The 26980-nt window shown below is 38.7% G+C and overlaps 2 protein-coding genes across 4 annotated transcripts in view; one reads left to right on the top strand and one right to left on the bottom strand.

Moving 5' to 3' along the window:
* The window catches only part of mtor (mechanistic target of rapamycin kinase), a 76113-nt gene that overhangs the window by 26933 nt on the left and 22200 nt on the right, over positions 1-26980 (bottom strand). For all 3 annotated transcript variants that reach the window (XM_086276199.1, XM_086276198.1, XM_086276200.1), the window contains 5 exons: positions 26537-26679; positions 26042-26204; positions 24972-25117; positions 6451-6526; positions 3915-4054 (listed from right to left, as the gene is read on the bottom strand). In XM_086276199.1, the coding sequence (XP_086132325.1) occupies positions 3915-4054; positions 6451-6526; positions 24972-25117; positions 26042-26204; positions 26537-26679 (668 nt within the window). The remainder of the gene's footprint in view (positions 1-3914; positions 4055-6450; positions 6527-24971; positions 25118-26041; positions 26205-26536; positions 26680-26980) is intronic.
* On the top strand, positions 17819-21082 carry angptl7 (angiopoietin-like 7). Its single transcript, XM_086276202.1, has 5 exons — positions 17819-18380; positions 19373-19473; positions 19604-19798; positions 20018-20213; positions 20312-21082. The coding sequence occupies exons 1-5, from the start codon at positions 18020-18022 to the stop codon at positions 20485-20487; spliced, it is 1029 nt and encodes a 342-aa protein (XP_086132328.1). The 5' UTR covers positions 17819-18019; the 3' UTR covers positions 20488-21082.

The raw sequence follows: 26980 nt of genomic DNA, 5'->3' as shown, positions 1-26980 counted from the left end.
AATGTAATTTTTTTTTTTTTTTTTGCCTGTCCCATTTGGTTCTTTAGCCGTCAGAATTGTTGTCTGAAGATCAACAAGGATACCCAATGGATCATCACGGCCTTGCCGTATTGGTCCATTTGTTCGACCTTTGTTGTTATTATTTATTTTATTTTCAGTTGTTACAGACGGGACAGACATGACTGAGGATAGGAAAGGGAGAAAGAAAGACCGACAAGAAAGCAGGACCGACAGTGCACAATGTGCTTGGAAATAGCAGCCAATAAAGGTGTAGTTTATGTCTATGAACAGTGAACACCCGTTGGCACACCTCTGTGGATCAGCGCGCTTGTATTCAAAAGGTTTCCCCATGTAACGGTCTGCTAGAGGGTGTAGAGAGCCATAGCCCCATCCCCCAGGGCATGAAGCAGGCATGGAGGAGATCCAGGCTCCAGACATCCAGAGGCCCCAGAGTGCGAGAGCCCAAGGAGGACCACCGGAGGGGCATCCGTGCCACCCTCCTGGGAAGAGCTGAGGAGAGCCAGTAGCCACGGAGCAGAAGCCAGAGGGGGATGCAGTGCCCGCCGGCTCTGCCAGCAGAGAACAGGGGTGTGTGAAGACCCGTGTTGTTCTAAGGTGCATTTAAAACACGGGAGAGCATGGTGCTGCTGCCAGAGAGCAGCAGGTGTTAGCACGGCCCCTCCCGAGAACCCTCAATGTCTACATGGATTTAAAATTGAAGGGTGGGCATCTCAGTGTCTGAGATGTCACTCAGCAGTTAGCTGCTGACTAGGAAATAATCCAGACGAGAGTAGGAGTGATGGACATGTGAGAAGAAAGACTATTCCTTACTGTTGGGGTGAAGGGAGCGCCATGCATCGCAAAGGCCATAGTCGCTCATATACTGTTTGATTATATTTGTGGACTGCCAATTGCGCTGAGTTCCTGTTGTGTTGAGCCTATCCATTTCTTCATTTAGTCCAAGGTTGAGGTCGCTGCCAAGAATAAGTGTGCAATCAAGGTTTTTCAGAGAGTGCACTAACAAATCCGTGGAAGAATGAGGGTTCATCAACATTTGGACCATATACACTTACAATACATAGCTTTTTGTTAAATATTGATAATTTAATAATAAGGAATCTACCCTCTGGATCTATAACTGCATTGAGTACTGTAAAATTAACATTTTTATGTATTAAAATTGCTACTCCCCTTTGTCTAGAATTATAACAGGCTACAAACACGTTAGGAAACCAGGTGTTTTAAGTTCGTTTAAACCTGTGACAGGCCTGTGAGTTTCTTGTAATAAAACAACATCTGCCTGTAGTTTTTTAAGCTGGTTAAATATCTTTAACCTTTTTTCTCTGGTGCCAGCTCCATTTACATTCCATGTGACAAACCTTAGTGTGCCCATAATTGTGTGTGTATGTCTAATGATGTACGCTGGGTGTTTCGTTTAGATGGGTGAAGAGAATGTGGAAACATCACTTGTTTGTAAATAGAAAGAGAGAAAAAATGTGTGGTGAGAGGCTCCATAAGTCTGACTATGTGTGTGTATATTCACTAATATGAACAAGCGTGGCTTGCGTGTGTGTCCTATAAGTCTGTGTGCGCTGTGAGGCTGTTGTAAATGTGCTGCCGTTGAGCACATGTGTTTGCGTGGTGTGTGAATATGCAGAAATAGAGGGTGTTGTTTGTAGGTGAGTGGGGAAGTAGGTGATCACAGCAGTGAAAGAAAAGAGAAAGAAAAAAACCATGAGAACGGTGAGCAACAACAACAAAAAAAGAAAAGAAACGAAAACATTCCAATTAAAGCAAACAAATTTAAAGTACTGGAGTGAGATCAACCCCAGAGTATGTATAGCATTGAGGGAAAAAACTGAACTTAACATGTCTTGTTAATCAGGTAACAAATAGAACTGAATACTGGAACATTAAATAGACAGCCAAGATGACACTGAACTACAAAAGTCAAAGTAAGTAAGATGATGCACAGGAATGTTTTTTTATTGAACAGATACTGATTTGCATATCAGAGGTGTCTAATGGGGAAATTATGGTCCAAAAGTGGTAGCGTGATTGCTTCTGACTGCTTATCTACCTTTAGACAGTATCTGTTGTCAAAGGGAGCAGTGTGGTACAACTGGTCTGTGGGTACTCTTCCTTGTGCTGCTGCTGGTCAATCAGCCAGCGGCAGATAAGACAGAAATTACAACATACAAACTTAGATGAAACTCAGTGTTAAAAACAGTGACAAGTGTCCACTGTAGTCACAGCCTGTATTTTCCATACTGTATATTGTTTAGTCTTTAATGGGTTTTTTCATATTTGTCTTATCTTAACAGGTTTGAGATTCAAAAACATTTAAATTACCCACGAGAAACTGTTTTAACTGGTACTTTTAAAGTATTGTAATATTATACTGGTCTTTCCTCGCCACATATCAAAAGGATCTTCTCATTCTAATGACATTTCACACAAAATGACTTTCCTGCCAAGCACATCTGGACAAAATGAAAAGGAAACTGACAAAAGATAATGTTTCTGTGACATCTGCAATTATTTATACATTCATTTGTTCTTACAGATGAACATCATCAGTGTACTGTTCCATAACAATCTGATAACAGCGAGTATCCCACCAAACAGATGGAGGTTCCTGTTGGGGTCAGGTGCATCCAACCAAGACTGATTCTGCATTAACAACAATCAAAGAAATGTCCAGTCAAACCAACTGCAGGTGCTTTAATGGCAGGGTGTTGGAAGAAGCTTAGATGAGAAAGGGAGGAAGGATAGGCAGAGAAAATGAGAGAGACGGGGCTGGATGGGGGTCAGTGAAATGAAGTTGTTTTCCATCTGCCTGGATATCACATAACAATGAAGGCAACAGGTACAACCTCAAGTAAACTAGCACATGTGTCTACAGCAGACAAATAGAAGTATATTTTGGCACTGTAAAATACTTTTAAAGGTGAAAACCAAATGAAATGAAAACGTGCACATGAAAAGTATGCCTAAAATTTGATAACTGGCTTTATTAGACAGGCAGACCTCCCCAAGAGGAACACATTCAGTGCCTTATATAGCTTTAAGTTCCAATTAACAATGAAAGCCACCTTAAAGCAGAGAAAAAACATGCTAAAATGACTCTATATACACAGATTATTTGCTCGTGTTGCATTCAGTCATCCTGAAATAACAGACTTTCGCAAAACTGACTAATGTCTACAGAACACAGAAGGACTCATTACTGCAGAATTATGGCAGCTAGACTTTCCTAATTCTAAAGGCTCCTTCCTTCAAACTTTCTAGACTAAACATTTGCTTAAAAGGCATCAACTGCGCAATCTTAAATCACTTTTTGATTAGTACTGAGACCTTCACAATGTCATTGTGTAGCAAAACCTAACATTGGTCAACTGTTATATCATCTCTAAGCCCTACCCTGCCACACACACAAACACAAAGCTCTATTTCAGCTGAATCATTCTCTTGTGGAAAGAATCATAGTGTGCACCATAATGACAGCAGGTTATATAAGCTAATTAACATCTGCTTTGCTTTTTGAGCTCTGTGATGATCAACATATTTCTATCCATCTTGTGATTTTTTCCCCTAAGTATGCTCTATCAAAGTGGGTGGCTATTATGGCGTTGAGGCTTTGCTTCAATGGTGTAGCAGCACCTCTGGCTTGTCCTGGGTGACTGTTCATGTGTTTTCTCGTAAAATGTCTTTAGTCAACTCAGAGGTATCAAATGAGAGACCTAATGTCAGGTCTCATTAGGAATATGGCTTCCTATGTATGTATGTGACCCAAGATAAAAAACAAACAAACAACAACAACAACAAAAAAAACAACAAAGAACATATTATCACTGTCAACTTATTCTTATTTAGCCCTACTGAACTCATACTAGGTAAGATTAATAACATACCATTCTCCCAGAGCCTCTAAGCAGCGCATTCGCCCCAGGATGAGCTCTGGATCCTCTTTGTTCATGTCGATCTTCTTGTCATATGCTACCAAGGCATCTTCCCACTCATGTAGCTTCTCATACCAGGTGGCTTGGATTTCCTAAAAGATGAAAAAATACAGTAGGATAGCGATTACAGAAGACATATCAAACTATAACACTGTATCATAATGTTTTGGGATTATGTGGGTTTTTTCGTGACCATTGGACAACGTAATAAAGAGTTTTGGAAGAGCAATCCTTTTTCCATCTACAGTACCTTACTGTGCTGTATGGCTGACATTTTCTACTTCAACAAGCAATCCTGGACCTGTTACATCTACCAATGACTTCCAGGACTTCTTTAGGGAGCCATGCACGAATGATTAAGCACACACTTTACTGTGAGGGTTCCTGAAGTGTATACTAATCAGGAAAACATTGCATTCTCCCATGGTAAAGCTTTCCACATGGTCAGCACATTAACAAAGGTCCAGAGTGAAACTCTTCTCACTGAGTCTTTACCAAGTTTTCACAGAGAAACAGAAAACCTGCTCTCTAAGGCAAAGAAAAGTCATTTTATATACAAATCAGGGAGGGCTGGTATCTAGTGAGTGGTAGTGTGTTGATTAGTTATAAAACTCAGATTATAAAATCAGGTGTGAATTCTTACAGGAGAGAAGACAGAGAAACTGGGAGAAAGCGCAGTGAGAGGAAACGCACTCAGTGATCTCAAGTCAGAGTCTATCCCTAACCTCTGCATTAGCCTATGGTTCACCTGCTTAACCCACTGAGCTATACCGGCTGCCATTGTAATTTTAAATTTATACCAATATACATTGAAGTGACAGTTGTATGAATATAGGCTTAAAGCCCAGACTCTACGCTTTGGTTTGAGGGCTTAAACAAAAATATTGCATTAATGACTGAGCAATGGCAATACTTATATATAGATCAAATTTAATCAGTCTTGTCTTCATGTCCAAGTTTTAGCGCAATTAATTATTAAAGTTTCTATTGTTTTCTCTTGGTGTGGAGATACTAATTCCCATTTATGATTTATGATGCTGCAAATATCCAATGACCTCAAAGGAAATATGATTTTGGGGACAGCCAATGCCAAGAAACTAATGGCAAATTACTCTAATAGGGAAAAAAGGCTTATTATAAATTTTTGGTTATTTTGGAGACAGTTTCAGACTCTATCCATGTTCACAACTGTTGCAATTAGTATAAATGAATCAGTAAATCATATCCCTCCAATAAATAAATAAATAAATAAATCCAAAATAAAAACAGAATAACACCAGTCTACTCAACTTATTGTCAATGTGCCTCAAGTGCCTTTCTGGCACATTCATTCGAGGAAAAAGGAAAAACCACAGTTAGTTAATGACGTAACTTTGGTAAAAGGGAGGGAGACCGATCCAAATAACCAAATGCTCTTTTCCTGTTATGTAACTTGTGTGGAAAATCAGTGTAATCATATCCAAAGCATGTCCACTCTGACAGTTATTTCATTTATTTTCAAATATGGATCGGGTCCATGTACGGAGAACATGAAACAACCGAGTTTCTAGTAACATTTAGGAGGTGTGGTGCTCTATGTGAACAGAAAAAAATCTGAAAAACAAAACCAATATTTTTCTACAATGGTAGAGTGAAAACAAAAGAATACAAAGCAGTTCATTTAACTTTTATAATGACTCATCCCACACAGGAAAAGCTCGTCATTAAGAGAGAAATATTGCTCCTTTTTTGTTTAGATGAAAAATGACATTATTTTGCATCATAAAAAGGGCCCAGTGGGCCCAAGAGTCATGTACAGCAGACAGACAAAGCAAGTAAAAATTTAAGAACATGCAAACCTCATCTTAATTAGACAAATGAGTCCATAATTCTGTCTCTTGCTGTAAACCCCTGATAAGTACAGCAGATGGCTTTTCCATATGCAGCACATTAGGATCATGGTGTTCTGGTGATATCTGCCTCAAACAACCATCACCCCCACATTAGAATAAGGAAAGGAAGACGTGCAGACAGAATTCCTAATACAATGTAACTCACTAAAGACATATTCAGTCCAAAACTGTTTGAAGAAATAAAAGGGTCTGAGTGTATGTGAATACTGGCCAGTATGGTCTAATTGATTATCCAAGAATTTTTTAGACTTACCAGATGTAAAGAAAGCAGTGGAGTTTATAGCAAATCAAGGCATGGGTTTACATCTTTATTATTATCGGAATCACATTTTTAAATGTGTAATGTAACTTTAACACCATGCTACACCTACATACTATGAGCTATTTTACTTGGACCAAATGCTCACATCTTTCTAAACCAGGAAATGCAATTTTTTTTTACCTAATTAAGTTGTGAACTGAGCCAAATTTAACAGATTGGATAACATTTTTACAGGGTTTGCAACAACAACAGTTGTCCAAGTGTCAATCCGAAAGAAAACCTGGGACACGTTTTTCCTTCTTTTTTCTGGTTGGAAAATGGAAAAAGTACTCACCAGCTCACCAAAATGTTTCATGGCATATTCCAGAACCCCAGATGCTGCTTCTGGCTGCTGCAGTTTATTGTTGATGCTGAAAGAAATGACAAAACAATGGCAAACTGTTAGGCCAATCTGAACACAAAACAGGGGCTTTCAGAGCTTTACTGTTAAGCATGAGGACATGCAGGTATTATCTAAAAAGAAAGACAAGGCAAAGGGACACCGTTTGGAAAACATGACATGGATGTATAAATCCCAATCACAGGAAGTGCCAGCAAAGACTTCTATGCTGCTTAATGAAGCTAATCAACACACTACCTCTCACTAAATCCCAGCTATCCTTAACACTAAGAAATGTGCTTTATCCATGATCCTAGAAGAAAAGCAGCTCACACAATGATGAGGTATTCTTATCCCAGCCAGCCATCAATGCATCCTTTCTCAATGCATTTTGGAAACGTTAAATAAATGTTTGATACTTTAATCAAAGTTGTTTATTGGGAAAACTAAAGGCACCTATTGACATGTGTCATGCTTGTTTGACAAAGGATGATTTCCTGTCAAGACGTCACAATTCCCGTTTGTGCGCCCACCGCTGACCCGCACTGCCATCACATCTGGAAACACTCATATGAACCACGAGTCTATTATACTTCCTCAACTGAGAAACCTGTGTGCAGTCACAGCCAATACATCTGTAAAATGTAGCTTTCAAAAAGTGCTGGTATGCAGCGAAATTCCTGAGGACAGCAAGCAAAAGCTGATGACAGGCATTAGAGCATGCATGTCAGAAATCTGCTTAGACAAAGGGTAAAGGCCAGAAACTGTGATGAAACCGCGCTGCGAGGGGTCATGCTAAAGCTTGAAAGGACCCGTTAGTGCAGACCTGTGTGATGATGGGTACAATTTTTAAAATAAATAAATAAATAAATGTAGTAATCTGTTGCAGAAAATTACATTGATTGGATTTTAATGCACAATATTAATAAAACATTTAACTAAAAATGTTCATAAACATACCATAAGCATGGCATTATTAGATGATAAAGACCTGGCATTTATATGAAACATGTACAACAAGAACTGTAGTTTTAGCAAGTACTCGTCCTGTGTGATTCCAATTTATATATTTTTTCCTGACACTTGCAGCTGGGTTTGCAGTGAAACAGTGAAGGTCTCCCTTAGCATTAGTGCCTGCGCAGCAGTGATGAAGGCTGAGACGTAACAGTTATCTTTTATATAGCAAGCCTGCGTTTGTAGGTTGAAGAACTGCCACAAGACTAAAGCACGAGTTTGTCAATCATGAGACTGCTGTTTATGTCACTTCTAGGAGCTTTGTACGCTATTCACTTTGCCTTTAAGGTACCAAAAAAACCACTTGGATAACCCTGCACAATGAAAAATTATGCCTATCCTGTACATTTAAATGCATCACCAAGGGCATCTTCACAAGTGTCCATATTTCAAGGAATCAAGACCACAGGATAATTTATCCATATTTGTGACAAGCCAGGAACTTTGAGCAAACATCAGTTAAATCCCCCAGTAAATGAGAACAGGCTGGATTTAGAGAGGTAGGTCTATCACGAATCAAACCAAGCAATCCCCTCGATCTTGCAGAACAGTGATTATTGTTCTTTGGCAGACATTAGCATTTTGGTGGTGTAATCAGATGACACAGGGAAGAAGACTTAATGACCTCATGAAAATCCCATTAGACTATGATTGCATAATATGAAAATAAGCTTCTTTTAAGTAAATAACCGTTTGTCTGTGACTCTCACGGAGCTTGATAGGGTGCCAGGCACTGTTGCAGTATCCCACGCTCTTAATTACGCACAACTACCACCCAGTATTCTGAAGAATCCTGACATTATCACACAGGTATGTTGTATATACTTGTTGATTTTAAACCAAACCAAAAAATTACTTCTTCTGTTGTTTGTAATTTACTCTCAACCTCAAAATGAACAAAAAAACCTCAAGTCTCCATGTCCTACCTAACAGAAACAGATATGTTAAAACTGGCCAGATGTGCCTTTATCTGGGATGGCAAATCAGAAGGAGGGCTTTCACTCCTGCAGACCCTGGAGATTTCACTGTCCCTCAGTTAAAGCCATCTGGCTACCAGCTCCAAGCACATGCAGTCTAAATACATCCAGATGACAATGCTCACATAACATTCCTCTCAAGTAAAAAAAATAATAAATTATTAGCAAGCAGAAAATGTACTGATATCACTGTCAAACCCTCTCATGTGTGCAGGGCCCCAAGTACCACTTCCTAACTTTTTACACATTGCACCTTTGGTATATGGAGAGGTCACCAAAAAGTGCATGTGCTGAGGTTTGAGACTGTAAAGCTGTCAATATTATCGCATCTCACCAAGAAATTTTACCAATCTGGTGTGTAAAAATGAACGAGAAAGAAAGCTGATTGAAACTGTTGTTGTGTTGCTCTTCCACAAAAATGTACAAAGACATGTAAAACTAAGGATATACACCTACATTAAAGCCAAAAAGAGGTGCAAGTAATGAAAAAGATATTTTAAAAGAATCAAAGGATCATCATACAATCACTAAACACCAAGTAGTCCCATCTTAAATCGCATGAAATAGTTTTATTTTTGTCCAATCGCAGATTCACTCATTTATGTTGGTACAATAACAAACATGTAAAAACGGTGGAGCCTGGCAGTTTGCAAGATGATAATGATTCTCTTCTCTCTTATATCAGGACTGAAGAAAAACAGTACCAACAGTTCTGCCGTTACGCCCACATGATGATTAGGAATTTTCAAAGCCACTTGACTGTAAACAACAGAGCACTGTACCACTGCTAGAACTCTGGATAGCTAATATTAAAAAGAAAGTGGCTCATGGTTTGGCTGATATGCTGACCAGATCTTTTCTTGGAGTTCATTTCATAAGTTAATCCAGTTATTAAAAACAATCTTTCTGATTATCAAAATTGTCCAATTATTATTGAACCTACAGTGGCTGCAAAAGTATTCGGCCCCCTTGAACCATCCCACATTTTTTCACATTACAGCCACAAACATGAATCAATTTTATTGGAATTCCACATGAAAGACCAACACAAAGTGTTGTACACGTGAGAAGTGGAACGAAAATCATACATGATTCCAAACATTTTTTACAAATAAATAACTGAAAAGTGGGGTGTGCGTAATTATTCAGCCCCCTGAGTCAATACTTTGTAGAACCACCTTTTGCTGCAGTTACAGCTGCCAGGCTTTAAGGGTCTGTCTCTACCAGCTTTGCACATCTAGAGACTGAAGTCCTTGCCCATTCTTCTTTGCAAAACAGCTCCAGCTCAGTCAGATAAGATGGACAGCGTTTGTGAACAGCAGTTTTCAGATCTTGCCACAGATTCTCGATTGGATTTAGATCTGGACTTTGACTGGGCCATTCTAACACATGGATATGTTTTATTTTAAACCATTCAATTGTTGCCTTGGCTTTATGTTTAGGGTCGTTGTCCTGCTGGAAGGTGAACCTCCGCCCCAGTCTCAAGTCTTTTGCAGACTCCAAGAGGTTTTCTTCCAAGATTGCCCTGTATTTGGCTCCATCCATGTTCCCATCAACTCTGACCAGCTTCCCTGTAGCTTCCCTTTTAGTATTCAAATTGTATCAATTTAAAAGTTCTAGGTGACTTCCTTCTCGAGTTATCGCATTCACAAAGCTGGCCTGTTCAGGCTGCCACCCACCCAGCAGGGTGACGACAATATCCTATCAGCCTTTTTGGCTGAGGGGTAACAAAAGAACAAAAAATTAAACTCTAAAGTGGCCTGGCTTTTTGGTGATGAGAGAGAGCATGATCCTTGAATAAATTGTAGACATTTTCCTCCTCAGAGGTTAATTTGTATGCAAACCTCGCGGAGGAAAAGAAATCAGACTTTATTACCGGACTCAATCAAATCTAATTAGGAAGCTATCCATTTGAGCCTTCCTGATTTTCATCCCTTTACTTGCCAGGTGCTCGATCTAATTCCTTAGTCTAAAAATACTGAAAACAAAGAGGACATTATTATGTAGTATTTGATTTAAAAATACTTTGGCTTTTACTTCTCTATTTAAAAATTTGAATCCTTCATGTGACTGATGCTAGCCAAACCAACAACTGCTACCACTACATGCACTGATGGAAAATGACACTGACTGACGGAGACTTTGTCTTGCCTTTGCGTCCAAACAACTGTTTATTTGTGGGGCAGCCAAAATGCAATCAATGCTCCCTGAAAGAAAGACCCTAACTATCGAGCATTATTGGTTGTGTTTTGGGGGGTTTCTCCATTGTGCAGATGAGAACACTACTTAAAAATAAACATTTCCCATACAAAGGACATTTGAAAAATTAAATGGATCTAAACAACCAAGATGAGCTAATTTCATAGGAAAATGTGTCAGACAGTAGGCAATGCTGCGTAAAGCCTAAACTGAAAACAGGAAACAAAAGTAATTTCTGTATTAAGATGTACTAAGAAAGAAAAATATGAATATAAAGCACTTGCAAATGGCACAGTAATTAACACTTGAAACCATAAAAGTTTGGAATTCAAGCAACACCAACAATGTTTATTGTCAGATCAAATACCTGCCCTTTATAAAAGTAGAATATTTAACAGGGCCATCCTAATAGTAGAAAATACTATTAACATGGCCAAATTTTGGACCATGAACTAATTTGTTTGTTTTGTCTTTCTACAAACCAACAGTCCCCTTCACAGACCAGCCACAGGAAAACATGAAATGATTGACATTGAAAGCTATTTTTACAACTCTACATTTTTTTATAGCAACATGATTGAATGTCAGAAAAAAAACTAACATTGTACTACTGAATCTTGACATCAGATGTTGACAAAGACAAGGGAAGAGGGTTTGTCTGAATAGCCACTTAGAAAAAGAACGACCCGTTACAAATGAAATATTCAAATAAACAGCGGGGAGGGAAAAAAGGGATTTGAATTACTGCGTAGACCTCATTAGTCTGACTTCAAAGCCAAACAATAACACTACTATTGATAATATTTTGATAGACAATATAGAAACTGAAAGTCAAACTTGTAATACATACAGAATATAAATCTTTCAGCATTGCACAATGGAAGTGATGACCAGCATGGCAAAATTAAACAAGGTCTTCTCATTCTCTGTGTTTGTTAAGCACCAGTGGTTGAGGTAAGCAAGGACGCAAACAAAGTGATTACATCATTCACCAGTTTTGTTCCGGACTGTCCTGAGACATGTATACTTCAACTCATCCTTGACACCATCTGACTAGCCTATTGTCTCTGTTGTTTCTCCAAAAACATCAGGACAAAAGGGCGGTTGTTCCATCACCAAGCAGATGTTGCACCATATGGAAACACTTAGTGTCCCTTGACTTTGAAACAATTTATCTGAAAAGACAAAATTCTGCTCTATCGCTGTAAAGCTGAGGAGAAAGTTCATTGATCACGAATGCAGCACTTGAAAAGAGGAAAGAAATATTTAATACTGGTTATTTAACAAATGCATAACTTTAGATGACATTTGAATGTTGTTTTTCTCTCTCCCAAAGCAAGTTAGGCGTGTGAGGGGGTCACTGAGGCATCGCCCAGAGAAACCATTGCGCCTATGTTTACGCCACATTATCACTACATTGGGACAATGATGCAGTATGCCTTCTCCTGGGTTTCTCACCTTCAGGTCAAAAGGCCAACAGAACGAGGCGTCTCCGGTGGCCCAAAACAGGCAAAAAAAAGCCTGACAGTTACCTCATTGGAATGCTGCTGTTGCTATGTAGACAAAGATATTTGTAAACATTGTTTTCTGCTGAACTACAAATTCAATTTTAATATATTTCCAATTAAATACGCCAGGTCTTCTACTTTTTTCTGTTCAGTTCAACTGAAACCAACTCATGCTGTAATTGATTTTTGTCCTAAACAATGGAAACAAGCATCGGGGGACAGTGATCTCATTTAAAGAGAAGGATTACACAACTTCTAAACAGCTAACTATTTATATACTTCATATGTACGCAAGTATGTACACAAAATCAGTATACGTTTAAGTAAGGAATCTATTATGAATAACAGATATGGTATTAATTATAGCCTATATAGCAAGTGGCATTTTTGGCTTTTTTTTTTACTCACTTGTATACCCAAAAGCCAAAAACACATAATAATTGGCAAAAGATGAAAGAAGGGAATCTCTATACATTGGCACAAGTGGTTTTTGTTTTCTGACCTGCACCACAACTGTTTTACATTCCAGTGTCATGAAATGCTTCTCTGAAGCAATGCCACAAGGCCAACTGTGCATACACAAAGTACTATTCTTCCTAATCTAGCTTCGATCCCTCCAGTACTGTTTATCCTACTGGTTTTTGGGGTGGGTGAGCAGACAGCCACTGCCTGGCCTGCATCCGCTGTACGACAGCAGACGCCACCTGGTAGCCATCACTGGCTTAAGGCAGGGACCTCTTGATGGTCTGCCAGGGAATGAAGTCTGCCACTCTCGGAGCTGGAGGATACCCTGGTGCATACAGTGCCGCTCATTATGGAAAATATGGAAGAGTTTATTTTACTCCTATACGTGACCGGAGTTGGAGATCATTATCCACTGCATTATTTTGAAATTCAAATCTAGCTATAGCTCAGCTGCTTGCATTAAGTGTCCAGACATACCATTCATCTCGTGATTTTATAGCAGCTGCACTGTCAGAGTTGTCATTTCAATTTCTTTGCCATTTTTAGATTGTACTACTAATTAAAGTAGACTGTAAGGAAACACTAAGAAGTACTAAATATTAATAAAAGAGTGAAGAAAAAGTACTATTAAAGCAAATTGAACCTGCACTGGTGGATCTTAAAAGCTAAGATCAGAAATTATTTTTAGGGCATGTCTGATGATTGTTTTGTTAAAGACAACCTAGAGTGTGGAGCATACCCTAACTCTTATGATTTTCTCGACTCTCTGTGTTAACCTCCTAATCTATGCTTTCAGCTGTATACCAAGGCCTCAGCTATGGAGCATCAATATGAAGTCTGTTTTCAAATCTATAAATTTGGTCACAGACCCAACATTGATTAAACGTTTGTAGGGTTAAAACAAAGATATGATCCACTACAATATTTCAACATAATAAAAAAATAAAATAAAGTTTTTTTTAAAAAAACTATTTTGACAGGAACATTCGAGTATCTCAAGCAAATTAAATACTTTCAAAATGGGCCAAACTCAAATCAAAATGTGGAGCTTCTGTGCTGACAGATCTGACAAGTGGAAGGGGTTCGTAAAGATTATGCAATTCAAGGTTTTGAGATAGACGCTCTGGAATCCACTGGCTCGTGCTTTCACCTCCTGCCTTTCCTGTAACTGAACACAGAGTGCTCTGCTGACAGCTTGGACCCTGTGGTCAATGTTTAACTGCAAACTGTTCTTCCAGTGTATGTAGGGACACAAAAAGCATCTGTGAGCATGTTATGACACCCACGTACTTCTCACTCATCAAAGTCAGATCACTGCTGCAATTAGCACAGCAGGGTGTCCAACTCTTCTTAAACACCAAAGGCAAAATATCTGCTTGACGGAATAGACAGGCTTCCCACAGTAGTTATATAAAGTGAACAGCTCTAATAGAGTAGAGGCTTAGAGGCTTGCATTTTTTACAGAGACCCTAGAGAGACATGGTTAAAGGGGAAGTGTTAGAAAAGGGTAAATGTTAAAAAGAAAGAAAAAAAGAAAGAAACAAAAGCCTCCAGCTGGATTTTCATTACTAACCCTGAATGACAAAGTCCAGGACCGAAGGAAAGTGATGCACTGCTGGAGTGAGAAATGACTCATGGAGCAGTTAGGGCAATGAGAAAATACAGGGAGGCAAATTATCCTAATTTTTCCAAAAGAGACTGACGCACATAAGTGTCTTAGGCTTAACATTTACATGGAGGTCAAGAGGCACTATGCATCATCAAATGCCATACTAGAAAGAAAAACAGAAACAAAAACAGAGCCACAGTGTTGCATTTAAAACAAATTGAATTTAACTATAACTACAGCACAAGTATGTGGTAGCTCAATTTAACCACAATGTTCTAATCTCTAACTATGTTGACCATTTTATACTGAAAGCAATCAGTGACACCAGTGACTGATATACAAAAAACTACTACAAAAATAATAGTTACAGAAAGTCGTTATTATTTATAAATGGGTGAAATTAAGAGAAAGATCATGTCTAGCATCTAATGAGTTCAGAATTTATGCAAAATTTTAAAACGTGCAGCAACTAAACATGAAGGCAGTCTAATATCTCATTACTCTTCTATAAAGTGCCTTATTGCTCCCACGTGTTCCTTAAAAATCAAAGAAAGGCAGCAAACTAAAAGCACAAATCGATATTCAACAGCAACATTGGGAGAATAGAAAAGAACAACCTAAAGAGAAAAATGCAAAGTTTTCTAAAAAGCAGACAAAAAATACTGAGGTAAGAGAATGCCTGGGAAAAATAGTCAAAAAACATACATCACCCTTTGACACGTGAGAGCAACAGATGATCACCTGACAATTATATCATATTTTGGAATTTGAAGAAAGGTTTTAAAAAAAATTTTATTTGTGGTCCAAACCACAGTCCCGCGTGATAACAAAGTTGACAATGAGCAGAATGAGCTAAACTGTTTCCTTATTTGATCGTCTGACCAAAAGAGAACTGGGAAAGGACACACGCCAAACATTTGGAGGCTTTCTGTGTCCCTCCTGAAGCAAGAAACGTTTTCAGTGTGGTGGTGCGAGATTATGTAATAAAACCTCGCACCGCCACAAAGTGTCACATCTCATTTTAGCTCCATGTTTGTAATATTCCATTCACTCTATCTGCACCACAATTTGCAGCTTTATGCTTCCAGACTTTACAATTTATAAAATAGGAATTGGTCTTTGGTATCAAGTAAATCTTCTGCCTGTCTGCGCTCTGTTTGCAATGCTAATGTCCAGACATGGAGACAGCATTAAGTCTGGGATCCCTAAACTTTGTTTTCCCCAATATATAGGTATGTTCTTCATTTACATGAAAATTTAAATAAAATAAAATCAACAGACCATCATTCTTAAGCATCATTGAGTCAAATAGTAGCACTTCAGCACTGATTTATTGCAGCACTCTACTTAGAGGTAGATGCCCAGATAATAAAATTATAATTTCCCTTTATAATTAAATTTAAGGCAAACACAAGGGTCCTTAGATGTACAAAAATTGTACTTTAACATTGGTAAAGTATGATTATTAGCTGATGAACTTGTATGTCTTTTCCAGACGGTTCACTCCAGTCCATGTGGGGAAGGAAAAAGCCATAAAGTTCAAAGTAAGAACTCTCAGAAATGTCTCAGTTATTACAGCTCCTTCTATTTCAGCATAAAACACTTAATTTCTTTTGCCTGGTAATTATCATACATAACTATCACAGAAGGCATGCCTCATATACTATCTTAATGCCCATGAGCACGATCTGGCACCTCAAGAAACCCCACAAATACCCTTGAGGCTGCTTCCCAACACCTGTGTGTCCTGTAGGTTGGCAGGGATGGCAGCACATCAGGGAAGAGAGAGAAATTCCACAGAAACGGGACATAAAAGCGCCTCCCTGAGAGGCATTATTTTCAGCCCCATCCAGTGACTGGAATGTTAGAAATTTTAAAAGACAAACCAGAAGCAGGAGTTTTGCAAACACTGTTATTAAGTCAGGCAAACACACCTCATTCAGCAGCAGGCTGTATCTAGTGGTTCAACCCGCAAAGCACGGGTAAGACTCGCCGGGTAAAGAGTTTGTACCCTCCACAAATGCACTGAAAATCCAACTCCCAACTGTAATGCTCATGTTAAGGTGTGCAATACTGTGACATCATCACAACCCAAAACTCGTTATACTCACGCATGATGCATTCAACTTGTTGTCTTCAACAACAGGTATCAAAGAAAAAAATCAAAAGGAAAAAATAAATAAATCCCTCTTTCCTGAAGAACTGATAGCGACAAGCATAAACTGTAATCCTCCACTCATCCCTGGCAAGTCGCAACACTGCCTCTCCCTAAGCCCTGTTCTGCCAGAGGTTTCTTCCTGTTAAAAGGAGGTTTTTCCCTCCCACTGTTGCCAAGTGCTTATTCTTAGAGGCTCATCTTATTGTCTGGGTTTTCTCTCTATTATTGTAAAGATAAAGCATCTTAAGGCGACCATCGTAGTGATTTGGCGCTACATAAATAAAATTTAATTCAACTAAATTAATCCCTTAGGTAATTAACCCACATGCTACACAGTATGCATCTACTTGACACCAGACTTTAACTGAGCTGAAATATGCTTTTAATTATTGTTTCTAATTTAATAAAGAAACCTAATCCAGACTGCATGTTTGACTGATTGTAATGTTTCCTGTACTTTCTAATGCTTGATGAGTTTCCATATCTACAAGTTGAAAACATACCTAAAGGCATGGAATTGATTAGTGAAGTGAAAACACAAGCACGCTGCCCCTTCTGCTGATGATAAAAGCCATAACAGTATGACTTCATCTTTTTGTTCTGTTGTTCTTTGGTGGGTACACCATCTAAACTTATTTAAGAAATACGCTGCATATGTGATGGCAAAATGTTAAGCATTTACACATGTAGACAAAATACTCCCACTATTCCACCTGCCTTATCCTAAACATTTCTTCCAGCTTTTACTACAAACTGTAGTTGATCAGATTTTATCCTGAAGGTTTTCCCCTGTATCAACACGCCTTTGAAATCTGACACTGAAACCCGCTTGGCATTAACATCTGCCATGTGCCAAAAAGGGTAGCACGAACAGAACACTTAACCTACAACTAAGAATGCTTAGTGACTTCAACCCTCAAGGATATCGTAAAAACTGTCATTAACATAAAGTGTTTTAAATGTGGGGAAGAAATTACCTACAGATGTACTAACGTTTAAAACAAGTATTCAAATGTTTTAATCTCATTAGTGTATATAGCTGAATAAATTAAAATCAAATGTAGTTAAATCTTTTAAACAGTCTGCATTTCCAGTTAAGCGCCGCAGGTTCAGACAGTAGCGTTGTTTGTTTGCCCAGGTCCTTATGTGGTTCTTCCAGGCAAAGGGAATAAAAAAATGACTTCCCAGAAACATTTAACACCTGACAAAGCAAGTGTGGCAAAGCTTCCCCAGTATGAGTGAAAGTAAGATGAGGGGTGAAGTAGAAGGGTGCAGGGGGGAGGAGGAACGTGAACGGTCCTCCACCCTGAAGGTTGGAGAGGGTCAGTGAAAGGGGGGAGAGGGGGAGGACCCATACAATATTTAAGATGCTCAAGCAGAGGAGGGCTTCACTGAGGTAATACGACAGCCTGAGTGAGCAAGTGGTCAAAGGAGAGCTCCAACTCAACTGGACAAAACTTCAGATAGCTGCAGTGAGCTTGCATCTTTTTCGTATTCCAAGAGAGAACCATTTACAGAGAGAGATTCTTTTTTAGCGGCAACCAATCAAAACACCCAGAGGCTGCGAGAAGATCCAGAACTTTGACTTTTAAAAATGGCAAAAATCTATTTGAGTATAGTTGTTTTAGAGGTTGCACTGCTCTTGCTTGCAGAGACATGGGCTCAAAATCTCAGGAAGAGACAGGCGCTTCCAAAGCCTTCCAAGGGTCAGTGCTGCGACGAGGTACGCTCTCTCAAAGTTCAAGTGGCCAATCTCACCAGCCTCTTTGAGGAGCTGAGTCGCAAGCAGGAGACAGACATGAAGAAACTTGTGAAGCAAATACTAGATCTGGACCAGCAGAGCCGACAGCAAGACATCCGAGTCACAGAGGCAGAGAGCAAGTACTCTGAGATCAACAACCGTGTGGAGATCATGCAGCTGCAAACCGCACAGTCTGCTCCTAAGACTTCATCGGGTGAGTATTAACACTCCATCATCTGGAGAGTTTGACCATACTGTCTCTATACCCTAAAACAGATGCTATGAAAACGCTCATTCTTGCTCTTATTTCTTGTTTCAAATACCAAATTTTAAACAGACACCTTTCACCTCTCAACATTTCCAGACAGTATAAGTTTGGTTTTGAATAGTATCATTTTAATATATCATAAAAGCTTCTTTTAATTGGGAAGGGTGCTCATATTTAAAAGTAGACAAAACAAAGTCACTTCACTATAAACTATTCTGCACACATTATCATCATGTATTTATTTTTGCTGCAAAACACTATAATCAGCCTTTCAGGATCTGAGACACCTGCTGTGAATTAGTCATGAGGGAAATTACAGTGCCGCACTTCTCTGAGCTGCCCCACAGTACTAAAAACCAATCATTTAGAGCTGCACAATCCCATCTGCAGGGTTGTCAGTAATGAGCTCCATCAAAGCCAGATCATATCCACCGTTCAATTCGACTTCAACACACCACTAATCAGCACTGGCTGCCGCGGAGCGGTTAACCAGGCATTACGTCGTTTATTATTTCACGTTTTACTGTGTGGTCTAAAGGGACCGCATTCATGTCATTGGCAGAGAGAACACACAGACCTTTGTAAAGTAAACAAGAGAACAGAACAGGAAGGGCTGCAGTGATTAGAAGTGGAAGGTTTCCATATCTTTAAGTTTTGGCTTCTTTGCTCCACCGTAATCTTAAAGGCATCCCTATATTGGGACAGGAGTAAAAGGTGCAGCTATGAAAAACTCTCAGCATGCTGTGCATGTCTCATTCTTCTTTGATCTATTTTTCTTTTGGGGCGTGGGGCGAAAAAGAAAAGTCTCTTTTTTTCTCTGTCCAATTCCTCAGATACCCTGAAAACTGTAATTTATAGGTATCACATGTTTTAAAAACTATGAAAGCTCATGGATCTGCATATGGTTTTAGCATAACTTGGGATATTCCTTTTTCCAGAAGCCATATATGACTGTGCATCACTCTACAGCAAGAACTACAAGATCTCTGGCGAGTACAAGCTGCCTAAAGATGAGTTTCTGGGAACACCTGAATTCACCGTAAGTTTCAGCACTCTTGCATGTGGGTTGTTTTTTCTTTCTTTTTTTTTGGGAGGGGGGGGTGGGTTATCAGAGGCTTTTTTCAGCTTTTTGAAAAGCCAGCTAAATTACAGGCTTTGTTTTTTCCCAGCTCTTCTGTGATATGGAGACAAATGGAGGTGGCTGGACTGTGATTCAGAGGCGAAGTGTTGGCCTCACATCCTTTAACCGTGACTGGAAGCAGTACAAACAAGGATTTGGATCCATCCGTGGAGACTTCTGGCTGGGCAATGACAACATCTTCCGCCTAACAAGGCAGCCAAGTACACTTAGGATTGATATGGAGGTAAGTGTTGGGACCATCACGCAGGAGAGCAAGAATACATAAACCATGTAAAAGCCACTTCATGGCTAAAAGCAAGAGGGCATAAAAATCACTTTACACCATACTTGAACTAGCAATAAATCAAACTAATTCGAAAAGACATTAGACAGACCACAAAAGCAAATATTCTGTTTCTGTCACTGTCATTCTCTAAATCGTGTTATATGTTTTCCAATGCAGGACTGGGAAGGAGAAAAACGCTATGCCGAGTATGGCTTTTTCACAGTCAGTAATGAGCTCAACAGCTACAAGCTCTTCCTTGCCAACTACAGTGGAAATGCTGGAGACTCTCTGCGGTACCACAACAACACCAACTTCAGCACCATGAACAAAGACAATGACAAATGTTTGGATGACTGTGCAGCCCGACGCAAAGGTAAGACATATGAGAAAATCTTACAAAACCAATCCAGTCGTCTACAGCAGATAAGAAAGGCTGTTATGTGCTGCCATTAATCCAATTCTTACTTCCAGGTGGGTACTGGTACAACTGCTGCACTGACTCAAATTTGAACGGTGTTTATTATCGCTACGGTAACCACATAAAGAACCAAGATAAGAACCAAGATGGGATCACTTGGTACGGCTGGCATGGACCCACCTACTCCCTCAAGAAGGTGGAGATGAAGGTCCGACCAGTTAATTTTTAGTCATAAGTGTTTCGGCTGTTTTTTCTGGATCAAGATCATACGCATGAATAAAGAGAGTTCTCAATAATACCCGTTTAACTGTTCTACCAAACTGTGGCTTTTCCTGGACTGCGAACGAAGTGATAAGGTTGTTTGTAATGGTTTGGCTCGATTTCAGTCAGATGAATGTGTAATGTTTTTCTCATGTTTTGATTGTAAATTGTAGTTAATTGTGTGTATTTATCAGATATAAGATATTTTATTTTTTAAAAGCTTTCCTAGATGCCTTTTCAACACTCCCCCCTGTGGGTAACTGGAATTTTATTCTTTCAGTCATTTGTCTTGAATGCACTTGGGATGTATTTTCAGTTATAACAAGCAAGGACCATTGGAAACTTCTAATTCATCTATAAATCTTTAAAGACTGCCAGACTACCATTTGTTTGTGAGCTGTTGTGAGGGATTGGTCCTATCAATGATGCTCCATTTCTTTTTCTTCATTCACTTCAAACAATAAACCTTCATGATGAAAATGTGTGATTTGTAAAATGTGTACAGTTCTGTAATTATGTTCTTTTATGTGGTAGAAAATAAAAAATATTTTTTAAACATAGAATTCCATGTCAGCCTATTCATTCCTTCACTCAGCAAACAGCATAGGTATTCTGACAAACTCGAAGAAGTCGAGTCGAGTCAAGGTCTTATGTCCACTCGTGTCCAATAATGGCTACATATTTGCCTTGAGCCACCGACCTCTGACTTCTGACATCCCAGCTAGAGGTCCCATGCCACCTAACCCAAACAGATGAAAGAAGACTACACAACTACACACCCACACTCCATTTAGTTAAATGCCTTTAGCTTTCTTACCATGACAACAATAACATCATTTGGTTAGGATAACAAAGATTTTTTTGGATTATACCGACTGAGAGCTAGCACGGCCTACACAGGCTCAGTCTTGTGATTACTCAGAATCATAACAATAGCATGACAGATTCCTTTAACAAGGTGAAATATTCGTCAGGGTAAACATCTAATTAAACCTGGACATTTATCTTTTCCCTTCAAATGAAATGGCCATACTAGAATAAAGGTCGCTTAAAACAAACAAGGTCTATCTATTTTAAGGGTTAGAATGTGTTTAAGCATGTGGCTCCACCACAAAAGATAACCTTAAACAGTGGTGAACTATACCACAATAAGAGGCCAGTTACTATTGACATAAACATTGTTGCTCTAGGAGGAATTCTAATGTTTAGCACGTTCTATTTAAGAAAGTCGCTTCAATAAATAGATTTTTTTCCTATTTTCCTAGGGGATTTAAACTTCAGTGACAGGTCTGCCAAAAGTGTTGTTTAATATTTAATGAAGACAGCTCGTTCAGCAAGATTTCACTCGATTTTTTCTATTTATTTTTTACCTGAAATGCAGATTTTATGTTAAGGTAGAACTACAGGCATTTCATTGTGTACTTCTCAATTGAAATATAGGGATTGTGCAATAAATACTACCTTTGGAAAAGCTGTGTTTTCATCTTTTGAATGTGATGGCAGTAAAATGTCTCAAAAGTTGGGGCACAGCTATGTTTACCACTGTGTAAAATCCCTCTTCTTTTAACCAGTCAAGTTTCTGGACTCTTAGGCGAGACATGTAGTCTCACTCATGTCTCACTTATAAATATCATGATGCTCCAAACTGTTTTTAATTGGTGAAAGGTGTGGACTGCAGTCAGGCCAGTTCAGCACTTGGACTCTTCAACTATGAAGCCATACTATTGTAGGATCTCCTGTATGTGGTTTAGCACTGTCTTGCTGAAATATATAAGGTCTTTCCTGAAAAATCTGTTGTCTGGATGGGAGCATATGTTGCTCTAAATCCTGTATGCACCTCTCAGTGTTGATTTGCCTTTCCAAATGTGCAAGTTGCCAGTTTCCTAAACATTATTGCGCTCCCATATCATCAGAGATGCAGGCTTTTGAATTCTAAATGAGCTTTGACCCAGAGAAGACATAGTTTCTGGATCATGTTCACATATTGTTTCTTTTCTTCATTATTGCAGCTTTAACCTGCATTTGTGGATCAGGTGGACTGTGATCACAGAGAATGATTTCTGGGCCTGAGCCCATACAGTGATTTCCATCACAGAATATTGATTTTCAGTTTTGTCCCTTGTGCACAGTTTTCTCCATGTTCTCTGGATCATTTCTACTGGAAATGATGAGATTGGTCTTTATAATTTCACCTCAAGGAAGACAAATCTCAAATTGTTCTATAATTCATAGAAACTGTTTGTTTTTTGCAGATTGTTAAACCTCTGCCCATCTTTAATTCTGAGGAACTTTGCCTCTCCAAGATTCATGCCACTGACCTGTTACCAATTAAACTCATTAGCTGCAAAATATTCCCCCACCTCTTTTGCTCTAGTAACTCTTACTTTTCCAGCCTGTTGTCGCTCCCATCACAACTTTGAGACATGTTTATCAAATTAAAAACAAGCTAAGATTTTTAATCAAACAGTAAAATGTCTCAAAAGATTTGATATGTTTTCTATGTTCCATTACAAATAAAATAAGGGTTTGTGAGATTTGCAACTCACAGCATTCTGTTTTCGTGAGACTTTACATAGCATCCCGACATTCTGGAATTGGAGTTGTGCATTATACTCGATACTTTTATTACTATTGCCTTGGTTGGACCATAACCCAAGAGGGTGAAAGCGCAGGGAGAGACAACACAGGTAGATTAAAAGTTACCAACCTGAGATGATGATGACATCTCTTTATCCTAATCCAAGTCCATCAAAACTTCCCAGTGGAAGAAAAAAAAAGACAAAAAAAAAACTAGACCATCTTGCAGGGGGATCAAATGCATTATCCCTGTCAATATACCTGACTCAGGGATATAATGCAGTACCATCTACAATATGACAATTATTTAAGAATTACTTCATTGTTACATGAGTACTTATTGCTCAAGAGTCACCCCAAATGTATTTGTAAACTCTAACTATTATGCTGACACAATCTGTCTGCAGAAATCCGGACAGACAAACATACCGTATAAACACCTGTCAAAGTACTCTAAACCAGTGTCATGGTTGTGCCCCCTATAAGACACACGATACGCACGCAGACTCACAAGGTAAAAACAAACCCAGCTAAGCTAAGCTACTGCAGCTGGTATTAACAAACAAAAGCCACACTGGCTGGGTATCATAAGATGATATTTTACCTAACATCGTGCAGTCTTTTGTGCATCTCAACAACATGCTACGTTTTATTCAAGACTCAATTTCCAAGCATTTCCATGGTACCCATAACACTAAGGCTACAGAAAAATTACCAACACATGGTTTAGATGCAACAATGCCTGGCCCCTACTGTTACAACTATGACAGATCAACCAAATGTATATGTATTAGCACTTATTAAGCACTTATCTCCAAGATACACAGCTTTCTTTTACCCCATTCTACCAAATAATGACAAATTCAATATTTTTTAATACATAATATTAACAAATCCGAAACAAAGACTATCACATGATTCACATATATTAACACTGCATGATAGACTTCTACAAATAAATGCAAATTGCTAAATTAGCAGCATTCCTCTCTTGTTAGGAATAAAGGGGAAAATGTGACAAGTTTCCTGGCTATATTCGATACTTCTGTGCCTACTAAGAACATAGTCAAACCACAAATTAATTCTGTGGATTTTCTAAAAATCCCTCACACATCATTTGTAGCGGTCACAGATGTATTACCATAAACTAACTATTTTAACTGAATATCCATATGAAAGAATGAAATGATCAGTTCCAATGTCACTTACAAACACAATGACTCAGGCACCGAAACGGCTATGACAAAACTCCTTGTCATCAAAAAGTATGCATCAGATATGAAACATATTTTTCCCCTAATACAGCCGCGACTCAGTAAAAAGAGGTTTTCGCAGTGCTTTCAGCACACTAGCGTCTAGATCTTTTATGGGAAATCCTGGAGAGGTGAGAACCAGATGGGGATATTGAAAACACCAGAGTGCCGGCTTCCATCATTCATCATGATCAAGGCTTCTGAGAAATTGAAAACAGGCCCCAGAGAAACACAAGTCCAGACACTCACAGATGAAAAGGAGGCAAGCTTCCAATTAGATGCCTGCAAAACAGATTTTTCCATGCAATGCCAAAGGCGTAGAAATAAAGAAAGATGAGAAAAGGGGATGGAAAAGTTGACAGAAGATATCAAAGGCTTGTGGGAGAGGAGGATATGCTTAATATATTTTTTCTTTATTTATTAGATTGAAAAACTGACTCCTCGAGGGTGGTGTAATGTTTGTTCTAAGCGATAACCTACTGGGCTGAGGACCTGTTAAATTACACAAACAAAAAAGTTAAGTGGACCATGACATGCTTTTTTAATTACCCTATTCAGGTAAGCTGTGGCTGTTATTCATAAAAATAACACATTCATTTCTGAGCTTTTTCACACCTCCTACCTGATAAGAGACTCCAGGATAAGGGGGGTTGGTCCCTTCTGAAACTCCAGCTCTTTGTAATGCAGTGCCTTGGCATAGGCACGGCATTTGGCAGCTCTCTCACCGAGCAGCACAATGCCGTTATCGTCTCTGAGGGGCAGAGGGCCCTGGAAAAGGAAATTGTACATAATAAATAACTCTAAATGACAATCATTACACTGGCTCTGCTTATCTAACTATGAAGAATACATCATTCTTCGACGGTGGGCTCGTTGCCGAGGAGCATATTGAAACTGAAATCACAGCCCAACCACAACATTCACAGTCCTTAATGTAACAGCATCATTATTATTATGCCAAGTTTAAAGTTCCTATTTTATCAAAAGGTTAACACATTTCCGTGTTTCTGGAGTTAATCTTTTTCTTACTGTTATATAATGCTGCATGCGACTGTGCAAATAAGTAGATGAACAAATAACAGCATAATAACAGATGTCTCCACATCTATATCTGCTGCAGTGCTTATCTTTTCTGGAAGAGACATAAACTGATAAAAAGCGAATTAAATTTTGTGATGTTGATGGCAGAAATAATTAAGTTAACCAAATAAAATATCTGTATTATTTTAACAATGAAAATTAAGTTCTAAAATGCTGTGAGAAGAATATTATCTCAACATCATAAACACATGTGCAGTGGGACTGCAAAAGCATTTATTTTTCACACTTTGTGTTGTGGATTAATTTAAAACAGATGAATTTCCATTTATACTTCTCAATTTAGACCGATATACACTGACGCTATAAACATTTAAAATCAAATTAAGAATACGACTAATTATTTGAGCAAGAGTTAAAAACATTAAACCTACTTTGATTTTTGAGAGACATTTTTATTACAATCTTTAACAAAGCAAAACCTGATTGATGAAGAAAAAAATACTCTGGCTAATATAAAAACTTTGAGGATTAGAATTTAGTTTTGAAAATGCTGTTTGAGAGTCCGTTCACATCTGCAGGGACACTAAAAACATGTATGTCTAAACAATAGCACAGCTATTAGTTTAATTAGGTTATCAGGTCACTGCTAACCTTATCGCTGTGCTCCATGAACTCTGCCAAGTTGAGCAAAGTCTGTGTGACCTCAGCAATGTCTTGAGATGTGAGTGCCAACTCAATGCTGCGGATCAGCTCATCCTGCTGGTCCTCACTCAGCTCAGACCAACATGAGAGGAAAGCTGCATTGAACAAGTCTCTGGGGTCAACAAAAACAACATATTGCCATTAAAACAACATTAAAATATTCAAGTATTTTGCAGTAGCGAGATCATTCTAAAAGTTGTAAAAATGATCACAGAATAAACAGGTATTTGTGATTTTACACAGCTTTTTTTTTTTTTTAGCATTTTAGTAACTCTGCTTTTCATACAGCTACATACAGTCACCTTTGACATTGTCAAGTTTGACCAGTTTTGCACTACTGATAACTGAGAATGTTTTGGCAGTAGTGACTGCCCAAAACTCTATGCAAAGACAGAGCTTCAGATTTTATGTACATGCTTCATAAGGAATTATGTTTGCATTTACCTGGCAAGAGGGATGTAGGTCTGAGCCAGTGACCAGCACGAGCGCAGAGCTGGGGAGGATGACTCTTTGAGCAGGACAACACTCAAGCGCCTCAGCCACTCCAGCCAATCATCTTTGGACACCTTCCTGGCAGCTCCCCAAGCCTTTCCAGTGTCAGAAATCATCAATTTCAGAACAAATATGTGGACGCAAAGTTTTCACATGTAATGTGTATGGGATAATCTGACTATAATGTAAACTGTGAGATTTTTTTTTATTATTATCTTGATGATGGTAGTGAAGAGCGCTGTGTAATTTATCGGTCCACAGGCCAGTCTGACACCACTCTGTAAACTATCATCAAATCAGCAGGTAATCCTTTGTTTTCTGCAGTCAAATATATGCACTGATTGTGGTGTTCTGCTCATATGACGACGTTGTTCCATTAATTTATCACCAGTTTGT

The sequence above is a fragment of the Aulonocara sp. 'chitande type north' Nkhata Bay genome, linkage group LG20, assembly GCF_057382095.1.
Source record: "Aulonocara sp. 'chitande type north' Nkhata Bay isolate Kocher_YH1m ecotype deep benthic linkage group LG20, A_spYH_male_GT1.1, whole genome shotgun sequence".
NCBI lineage: Eukaryota > Metazoa > Chordata > Actinopteri > Cichliformes > Cichlidae > Aulonocara > Aulonocara sp. 'chitande type north' Nkhata Bay.
Note: the sequence above shows the minus strand (reverse complement) of the source record. Positions and strands in the feature narration are given on the sequence as shown.